Here is a 10,463-nt window from a genome sequence, read left to right as displayed (position 1 = left end):
ACGGTCTCGTTCTGTCTCTCTCTGTTCCCCTCCCCCCAGTGTCTCTGTCTCTCTGTCTTTCTTCTTGTTCTCTCTCTCTCTCTCTCTCTCTCTCTCTCTCTCTCTCTCTCGTTTCCCCCTCTCCCCACCCCCATTTCTCTTTCATGTCTCTCCCACCAGTCCTCTCCTGTCCCAGGCCTTGCTCACTGAACCCTTTCCCCATCCAGGGCAGACGTCTCCAAGATGAGATCTTATTTCCTTTCCGCCCACCTGGCATTGCCTCATGTTGGCCTCTGGGAGAAGCATCGCTGTACCGTGGTCAAAGCATGGGCTTTGAAGTTGGACACAGTTGGCTGTTCCGGGCCTGACTCATCCAGGTAGCTGCTATGTGACCATGGTCAAGAGACCTAACCAATGTCTCTGAGCCTCAGATTCCTCAGCACAAAATGAGAATTAAAACGTCCCTCCCAGCAGACAGCTGCAAGGAGTCCAAGGGATCACGCTTGGAAATCGCCTGGCACAGCGGTAAAGCCGCGCGATCCGCACTTCCTGTCAGCTCTGCAGAGCTGATTGCCCTTTGTGTCATCCCTGAAATGGTAAGACCTCTGCCCTGAACATTCCTCCCCAGGGATCAGCCCCTGGTCCCCCAAAGAGGCCACCATCCAGAACTGTGTCCTTCTGGCCCTCACTCTCTGGTCTTCTGGGCAAACTTTCATGGGGCCAGAATCTACCTGGATGGACAGCTCCCTAGGCCTGGCCTTCCCAGGAAATCACCCAAGGGAGGGGCTGGTGGCAAGTATGAATACTGGGGAAAGCCTTGGAGATTCTGACTCCTTGGGTCTGGGGTGACAGGCAGCATCCAAGGTGACTCTGATAGAGAACAGGGACTCAAACCTCTGGTCTGAACCAGGTGGCACTCGAGTGATACTAAGTGAACGGGTCAATGAGCTAATAGATGATGGTAAGTGACTAACAGGATGAATGAATGGATAATAGATCTTCCCTCAAGGGAAGAAATGCCAGTATTTTTCCCAGACATATTCTCTGGGCTCCAAAGCATGCCCCCATTTGCTCTGTGGCTTTTCAGAGCACAAAACGTAGCCTACCCTCCCCCAGTGGCTTTATTTCCTTTTCCTGCCCCCTCCTCCCCCGTGCTGTCCCTCTCCTGCTGTCTTATGGCTCCATCTGCTCGACCCCTCCCCATTTCCTTTCCAGCTTCCCACTTGACTCCCTCCTCCTCACTCCCCCAGCCACCACACTTATCCCTCCTCCCACTGAAACACTGTTGTGAGACAAGGCGTTGCACACAACACTTAACACGAAACTGTTTTATTTGATGAACCACAGTGACTAACAGGATCAGTGAATAGCACATTCTCAAGAAAGGACAAGTGGGCCACGAGGCAGCCTCCTCTGCCTTCTGTCCCAGACAGCAAGTGACTTGGTTCCGGCTGGGAGTCTCTGCGGGCCACCCAGCAGGTGCCTTCAAGAAGCCTTCTCCAACCTTTGCTGCACACTTACAGGACAGCCCTGGGCAGAGAACGTGACTGTGAAAGATTCTGGCCTAGACAGGGAGAGCAAGCTGGGAGGAGACGCCCTCCTCCTCCTCCTCCCCCTGCTCCCAGAGCTGGCTCCACGCCAGTGATGGTCAAGATGTCCATTTCCATCGAGCAGAGCTCTTCCTGTCGCCGCCGCACATGTCTTGTCCTTCATCTCCACCGTTCTCCAAGAACAAAACCCGGAATAAACACCCCTTTCCACGGGCTCATCAAGGCCCCACTATTCATTTGTCCTCGAGGCCTCTAAGGTAGTGTAGACATCACACTGTCAGTCCCCTCCCCCACCACAGCTGCTCCAGGCGCTGTTCCCAGCCCCCCAACCCAGCAGGAGGAGCCAGGAGGTCCAATTCTGATAGCACAGGGAGAAAAAAAAGCCCACTCCCCTTGCCCTTCACCCATCACAAGCAATGGTTTCTTAGCAAGATGACCCCTGACCCTGGGAAAGGTGAGAGTAGAGATGGGAATGCTTATTATTTCATAGCAGAGAACTAGAGAAGGAACAGGCATCCAGCACAGTAGGATCCCCAAGCCTTGGGTGTCCCCAGACAGCTCCTTATGGGGAGCCTGGCACACATATGGACTTCTCCCTTGAAGCACGGACCAGCCGTCAGAGCCCCCCAAGTCCAGTGGGGAGTGGACTTGTTCTTATACTTATGTTGCCCCAGTATGTCCCTTCTGCTCTTAATGGCGTTGTGTGAAGACAGAGATGCGGTGCAGAGTGAGGGGTGGCAGGGAGAAATGTCCAAGTTCATTCATTCTCCATGTTCCGCTCATCTGTATACAGATATATATTCACAGAGACACAAAGCAAGCACCCCACCCATCCAAAGTGACACTTGGCACCAAGTATCACTAGTGCCCAAGATAAACATCCAACAGATGAGATGGGGGTGGGGTGGGGGCAGCCCACCATTGTCGGAGAGGCTGGAGGGATGAGGATTTGAGGAGGGAACCAGGCAGCACACACAGTAGGTTCTCACACCTCTCCACCCTCTCTTTCTCTAGTGTCCCTTCCCAACTCCCCATTCAAATCAAGGAGTTTGTAGCTTCCTCAGCCCACTGCCTTCCAATTCCTACAGAAAACAGGCAAGAAGAGGGCCTGAGGAAGTGCCAGAGCTGGCCTCCCCAGGAGGCTGCAGGACTCACTTCGGGAACATTCTTTGGGAATCACTCTGGCTCAGTGCGTGAGCCCACGGTGAACTGATCCCAGTTTTGGAGCAAGTTCTGGAGCCCCTGGCTCCAGAGACTGGAGCAGTTAAGTCTTTGCTGATACACAACTCACTCCTGCCCCGGCTCCTTTCCTAACCTGCTCTCAGAAAACAGGACAAACAGCCTGGACAAGGTCTGTCTTTGGAAGTTTCAGGATTCTTAACTCTAAGGAGCCTTTTCAGCATAGAGAAGTAAATGGGAGAGGGATGAGGGGCTGAGAGGAGGAAACGAACTGGGGGGAGAAGGGACGAGAGCCCAGAAAGAAAGGATTGGGTGTAAAAATTTCAGAGAGAAAAGAAAAATCAAACGGAAAGGAGAGAGCAAAGCGGGCTGGAGATCTAAGAAAAGGAGGTGGAGGGCAGGAAACAAGTTTTTACAGAGCCATGACTCACACGTCAGCATTTCAGGGTCAATACGACTTCCCCTCATTTTATACCAGCGGAGAATCTGAGGTTCCGAACGAGACTTGTCCAAGGTCAGCCTCTCGAACACTGAATGAGGGAGCAAGGGCCTGCAGGCCTCAGCCCCTCCTACTACACCCCAGACCTCTGAGAGAGCATACAGGAGCCAGAGGAGGGCCAAACCGAGACAGGAAGCAGGGAGCAGGGGAAAGAGTGATGGGCAGCACACAAGGCGCAGCACGCTGCCTGATTCTCAGAGAGCAAGGGCAAAGGCCGGGGCAGGCCGAGGGCACCAGGCTTCTCTCTGCTCCCAGCTCTAGTCAACCACAAGGGTCTCTTGGCTGTAGGGGATGGATTTCTCCTGCGTCTGCTCTCCGCCCTTGCCCATGTTGGGCCCAGGCCCCTGGCTGTGCCCGGAAGAGTAGCTGGCCGACTTCTCCCCGCTGCTGCTGTGGGACGTGCCCCCGCACCTGCTGTGGCCCCAGCAGAGCATGGAGGTGCAGGCCTGGCGGAAGCGGGGATCGAAGAAGGCGTAGAGGAAGGGGTTGAGGCAGCTGTTGACGTAGCTGATGCAGGTGCAGTAGGGGAAGACATTCATGAGGAAGAGGTCGAAGTCGCAGGGCCAGTGCAGCAGGCTGCCCAGCATGTAGAGCGTCTTGACCAGGTGGTAAGGCATCCAGCACAGCGCAAAGGTCACCACCAGCACCACGATGATGCTGAGCAGCCGGCGCCGCTTCCGCAGGCCCTCGATGCGCTCCTTGCGGAAGTGCCCGGCGATGGTTTGTGCAATGAAGAAGTAGCAGGTCAGCATGATGGTGAAGGGCACCACGAAGCCCACGGCCGTGGACGAGACCCCCAGGCCCACCTCCCAGGCCCACTCCGAGCTCGAGGTGGCCACCATGGAGTAGTCCATGTAGCACTGTACCTTGGTGTTGTTCTCCAGATCCCCAGTGGAACGGAACACCATGACAGGCATGGCCAGGAGGGCGGCCAGCACCCACAGCACCGCCGTGGCCACAGCCCCGCTGACGCGCAGCCTCAGCCGAGCGTTGGCCACCGGTCTCACGATGGCCAGGTAGCGGTCGAAGCTGAGGCCGGTGAGGCAGAAGACGCTGGCGTACATGTTGACGAAGATGAGGTAGCTACTGAGCTTGCAGGAGAAGGCTCCGAAGGGCCAGTCGTAGTCCCGGTACGTGTAGGTGGCCCAGAGCGGCAGGGTCACCACGAAGGTGAGGTCGGCCACCGCCAGGCTGGCGATGAAGATGTCGGCAGAGCGCCTCTTCTCCCGGCTGGTCCGAAACACGGTCCAGAGCACCAGGCCATTGCCCGTGGTGCCCAGGAGGAAGACCAGCATGTAGATGGCAGGGATGAGGGCCCCCGAGGACTTCCAGTCTGTGTACTCACACTCAGACTGGTTTTCTGCCCCGTAGTAGTTGTCAAAATCGCCACCTTCCTCCATGCTGGGGAGCGGAGAGGAGACGGGCAGGGGATCCCTCGGGGACCAGCTCCGTGGCTGTGTCACAACTCAGCAAGCAGCCCGAGCTTCTGGCTTGAGCCTCAGAGGAAGAGAAGGGCTGAAAGTGCCCGGAACCCTTCCCAGACGCAGTCCCAGGCGCAGCCTCTGGATTCCTGGACCCCGGAGGACGCCTCTGCCCTGCACACTTCCCTCCACAGTCTCCTGCCCTGTCCCAGCCTAGCTCTGACACTTCCTTGCCCCCTCCTGGGTCTCTGTCTCCTCCTCCCACCTCCAGCCCAACCCCTCACTTGTGAGTCTTAAGATCTTTAAGTCACAGCCCACTTTTTTTTTTTCTTCTTGTCACTGGACTAGTGGACCAAATTGACCCCTGCTGTGCTGGGCAGAACGTTATCTGTGGCTTGCAAGCCTGCTCTCTCCTGGCCCTGCCTCCTCCCCCTGGCTGCCACCCAGCCCCTCCCCAGCCTCCCTCCCTCTCTTTCCTCTGGCCACCACCTCATGCCCACCCTTGGGGGCATCCCCTCCTCTGTCCCCTCCAGCTCTCCTGTTCTCACCCCTTCCCATCCCCTCTAAATAGGACAAATTATGCAGATTGGAATCCAGCCTGAACTGGAGCCAGGCGGGCAGGGGGCGAGGAGGGTGTGAGATTTCGCAGGATGGCTGGAGCATCTGGCTGGGCCTCCTGGCAGGCAGATCTGGGGATCTGACCCCTCCGCTCCCCTCCTGCACTCCCAGCCCCCACTCAGAGCAGACTTTGCACCGGACCCTCTTCCTTGCTCTTCCTCTACCCCCGGCTTTGACTACCTCTCTTCTGTCTCTCTGTGTCTGTCTCTCTCTCTTTCTCTCTCTCTCTTTCTCTCTCTCTCTCTTTCTCTCTCTCTCTCTCTCTCTCTCTCTCTCTCTCTCTCTCTCTCTGTGTGTGTCTGTCTGTCTCTCTCTCTCTCTCTCTCTCTCTGAGAACTCCTGTGGTTTACACACACAAGTAAGGGGGATTTCTCCAGCATTTGTAAGCCATTAGAGGATGGCAGTGTGCAGTGTGCAGAGAGAAGTTTGAGAAGGCTGAGGACCGAGTCACGGGGCGCCAGAAACTCGGGACAGAAACAGTGCCTCACGGGTCATTAAATCCACAGGGACACTGAGGCCCAACAAGGTAACGTCTTGCCCAGGGTCACAGGGTGAACTGTCTTGGGGTTGACTGTGTGCTCTTTGTCTCCTGCAGGCAAGTGTGGAACACAGTGTCTGGCGTGTACTAGGCGATCACTGAGTGGCTTGGGGGTGAGGGGTGGCTGAATTAGGAAAGGAGTGAGGAGCCCAGAGAGAGAGGAGCAAGTGTGTGCATCACCGAGTGGTGAGAACACAGGCACACTTCAGTCCTCGGGTTCTTACGGCCAGCCCGGACCAACAACCATGTAAGGTCAGAAAGTTGAGCTAGAAGAAGATGCAAAGAAAGAGACAAATACAGAGTGGACACCATGGGCAGAGACCCATAGAAACTCATTTTGCTCAGTCTGCTCACCTCTCCAGGGCCTCCAGGGCCTCCAGGTACAAAAAAAGGAAGGAGGCATGGGACAAGATACATCAGCAAACTTTACATCACTCTCAGGAGTAGGGGAGACCACCTAAGTTTGGACAGGAGTGAGATGGAGCAAAATCAGATGAGTCTCAACCAGCTGCAAGGCAAAGGCTCATACAGCTGGAATCCATTGCCCGGAGGAAGGATTGGTCACGGAGTGTCCTGCAAGGATCTTCAAGCAGGGGCTCAATGACCTACAGGAGCAGGCCTAGTGTACATGGGTCAGAACAACCAGTTTGAGACCATGGGGAATAGCAGGGACTTTGGCAAACTGACATGTGCAGCCTCCAGCCCCGGCTTCGGCCTCTGGCACCATGCAGAAATGTGGACCTCAGCATTACCACGCCTTGGGATTTTTTTTTCAAGACAATTTCAAAATCTAGATTCTTATGATAAATTCCCAGAGTTGTAAATCTGGGAATTAATTCCATTTAAAAAAGAAATGGAACAAGACAAGTCAGACATGTCCTCAAACCCCAGTCGGTGCTCTCTAAAGGTGGCAGAACAATGCGGAAGGGGCCTGGTCAACGCCCCCAGGGGCCGTGGGGGAGATGCAAGGGAGAGCTGGAGAGAAAGAAAAGGGTGCCAAGGGCTTGTGATGACTCCCCCTCGAGCAGGTGTGCAGTAGTGAGCATCACTGGGATCGCGTCTTGCCCACACACTGCGTGCCAGGCTCCTAAACACCTTACCCACTTTACATGCACTTATTATCTCTCTGAGTCATCAAAATACACCCTCATCAGCCTCCTTTCAGAGGTGGGGAAACTGAGGCACAGGGAGATGGATGACTTGGCCAAGGTCACCCGGCTAATGTTTGTCACAGCCCAGAGCTGCCTGGAGCCCATGGACTAAACCACTATGCCCCCGAATAAAGCACTCCAACTCTGTTCAAACTGGGAGATTTGTCGTCTGTTAAGCATTGTAGAAATGTAGAACAATGCTAGGAGACCTGTGATTTGCTTTAAAATACGCTCATTTAGGTAAGATTAAAATAGGTTGACTATTTAAAGAAAGTTCCCCCCCCCCCTTGATTAGACAGGATATAGGGATCGTGCCAGGGCACAATATGCACCCCTTCGCCTCAGAAACTTGATCCAGAAACTTCTCTGTGTCCAGCCATTGCCAAAAGGAACTCCGAGATGCTTAGCACCTGCCAGGAAGTTCGCAGGACCTTGCTTCTGGAATCTTGGCAGTCTATGAAACGGAGGTCGGGACACCCCATAGGAGCCAGCACTGGGACATCATCAATGTCCTAGTAACACAGGGTCAGAACTGCCTGGGGGCCTGTTTGATCCTGCAGCTTTGTCTAATTAAAGGTACGTATGGACAGGCCTTCTGCTCAGCGGCGAAGACAGCTCTTGTGACCGGAGTATCCCATATCCTAGTGCCTGGTTCGAGGCCTAACTCTGATTCCTGTTCCAGTTTCTTGCTAGTGTGCACCAGAGGAGGCAACAGGTAAGCACTCAAGTACTTGAGTCCCTGCACCCATGTGGGAGACCCGGATTGAGTTCCCACATGCTGGCTCTTGTAGGCATTTGTGGAGTAAACCAGTAGATTGAAAATTCCCTCTCTCTCTCTCTCTCTCTCTCCCCACACCCTCTTTCAAATAAAACTTTTAATTTTTGAAGAAGTCCTGCTCAAATGGCAGAATGGCTTTCACTGTAACCTGACAATACATCTGGGAGGCAATGTTTACTTCCATCTAACCCCTTCAGAGCTAGGTTACCTTGACCTATCTAAAGGCACCTGAGAGGTGTGCAGGGACCAGGCTGGCACAGGTCAAGTCCTAATGGAGGGCCCTACTATGAGTCAAACTGCTCCGGACATAGCAGGATAGGGACCAAGGCGGAAGGCCCTGGTGACCCCAGATCTTCCCTGCTTCTCCCCAGAAAATGCAGATGTCCAAGCACTTTGCAGCTGGGAACACAGGGAGGGGAGAAAGGGAGCTTGGCTGCCCCTGGAATCAGGTCCCAACTCCCTCTCCCCAGCTGTTCCCACTTGGATCCTGAGCCACCTAGGAGCCTGGAGACCCTGTGGGAGAGGATAGGGATCCACTGGCCTCCAGGTGGCCACCCAGAGCGGGTGCAGAAGCAGTGACTCTCACCAGAGGAACCAGACTTATTGGAAGGGGAGGGAATTGGAGGCATGGGGGGCTTGGAGGTGGCTACTGATTGAGGACAGAGCTGGCGGAATGCTGATAAGATCGACCTCCAGCTGGGAACCAGCTGAAGCCAGATGGCCTGAGTGCCCCCCACAGTGATAGACTGAAATGAGCAGAATCTGCCCCATCCCAAACAGAGGGTGAGAGAGAGACTGGCAAACAAGACTGGAGGCTGAAGGCTGACCTTGTGTGCCTGGGAGCACTGGGCACATGCTAAACCCAGGACAAAGACCTGCTTTTCATTTCTATGCCCCTCAACTTGGCAGGTGCCTGGTATATGTCTGCTGAATTAAAGCCATACAAATGTGCTCAAGAGAAGGGCAGTGATGACGTGGGTCTTCACCTCAGGGCTGCTCAACTGCATTACCAAGAGCATCATTTTGGCTAAGTGGATGCCAAATAATCTATTCTCAGCCATCTGGCAAACCCAAAGCCAAGGCAGGACTGTTGGCCAGGGTCCCCGGGACTGGCCTGTTCTGGAGAACACAGGAGGTTTCCTAGGTGATCTCTCTCTCTCTCTCTCTCTCTCTCTCTGTCTGTCTCTCTCTCTCTCTCTCTCCCCCTGAGTGATTTCTTCAGGAGATTGTGATGAGCCTGAGATGAACAGCTCCTGGCAGAAAAGTGCGCCAAGCCTGCTGCAATGCCCTTCAAGGAGGGCACAGATTCTGGGAGACCTCTGGAGTCAGTGATTCAAATAGTCCTCATGCAGCCCACCCCCAGGTTTGTTCCTGGCCTAAGCAGCCAAGGATGCCTGGACTGTGGATGTGTGTGGATGTGTTTACTTTGTGAGTGCAAGCTTTGTGTGTGCTTTCTTCACTCGGGCACTAAGTCTGCACATGCCTGGGAGCAGACTGGACTCCTGTGTGTGCCTGGCGTATGACTGTGCACTGGATGTGGGTATTTGTGCATGCTATGAGCATGCTTGCTCATATGTGTGTGTATGTGTGTGTGTGGTGAGTGTGCACTGAGTGCAGGCATTCCTGCATGTAGAAGAGTGCTTGCTTGTGTGTGTGTGAGGTGTGGGTGTGTGCTGCATGAAGGCATTCGTGTTTGTAGAACATGCTTGCTCATGTGTATGTGTGACAGAGAGATGTGAGTGTGCACTTCATGAAGACATTCATGCATGTAGAAGAGCATGGTTGTTCATGTGTGTGAGGTATGAGTGTGTGCTGGATGCAGGCATTCGTGCCTGTAGAAGCATGCTTGCTTGTGTGTGTGTGAGGTGTGCGTGTGTGCTGGATGCAGGCATTCGTGCCTGTAGAAGCATGCCTGCTTGTGTGTGTGTGAGGTGAGCATGTGCACCGGGTATAGGTATTTGTGCATGGAGAAGAGCAGGCTTGCTCGTGTGTGTGAGGTGTGCGTGTGCACTGGGTACAGGTATTTGTGCATGGAGAAGAGCGGGCTTGCTCACGTGTAGTGGATCAGGGATCTGGGTAAACATCCTGCTTGGAGGACAGGAAGGGGTGGTTAATTGGATCACCAAGAGTTTGGGGGCAATGCAGAAGCCCTCTGCTGAGACGTCACCCAGCCCTTGCCCAAAGCTCTGGACTGCGGACATCAAAGTGGAAGGGCTGCCTTCAGCTGCCCCTCCCTGACTTCTCACCTCCTCCCTCCCTGCTCTCTGCTGCAGCCGCCTCACTTCGCAGGTCTGCTTTGAACTCCACAGCTTGGGAACTCACCCAGGGCAACAGGGCCTTTTTCTCTGCTTCCCAAGAGGCAACCACAGCTGTGTCACTAACAGCTGGCCGTGTTAGCCGAGGAAGAGGGGAGGGCAGGACAGAAGAGCGGGTGGGATGTAACTTGGCTGCTCAGTCCACTCCTCAGAATTCCCTCTTACCTTTCTCCAGCCCCATAACACCCGCTACCATCCCAGCCCTGTGCGTGCACATACAAACACACACACACACACACATCCTGCTTCAGCAGCTTATCTGACCCGAAACAAATGGCCAGCTGCCTGCTGGCAATTAAAGTAGAACCCCCATCAGCAGCCCTACCCCACCATTTGGCATTATTCCAAAACACCCCGCAAGAACTCCCTGGGCTCCCAGGAGAGCAAGGGCGGGCAGATTCATTGCCTGGGAACATGAGTTCTAATCCCACGTTG

General features: G+C 54.5%; 1 protein-coding gene across 1 annotated transcript; it reads right to left on the bottom strand.

The window, feature by feature from the left end:
* Positions 1 to 1,309: 1,309 nt before the first annotated feature.
* Positions 1,310 to 4,826, bottom strand: APLNR (apelin receptor). The gene has a single exon (XM_062197897.1). It carries the CDS (start codon positions 4,605 to 4,607, stop codon positions 3,465 to 3,467), a length of 1,143 nt encoding a protein of 380 aa, XP_062053881.1. The 5' UTR covers positions 4,608 to 4,826; the 3' UTR covers positions 1,310 to 3,464.
* Between the last annotated feature and the right edge of the window lie 5,637 nt (positions 4,827 to 10,463).

The sequence above is a fragment of the Lepus europaeus genome, chromosome 7 (genome assembly GCF_033115175.1).
Source record: "Lepus europaeus isolate LE1 chromosome 7, mLepTim1.pri, whole genome shotgun sequence".
Lineage (NCBI taxonomy): Eukaryota > Metazoa > Chordata > Mammalia > Lagomorpha > Leporidae > Lepus > Lepus europaeus.
Note: the sequence above shows the minus strand (reverse complement) of the source record. Positions and strands in the feature narration are given on the sequence as shown.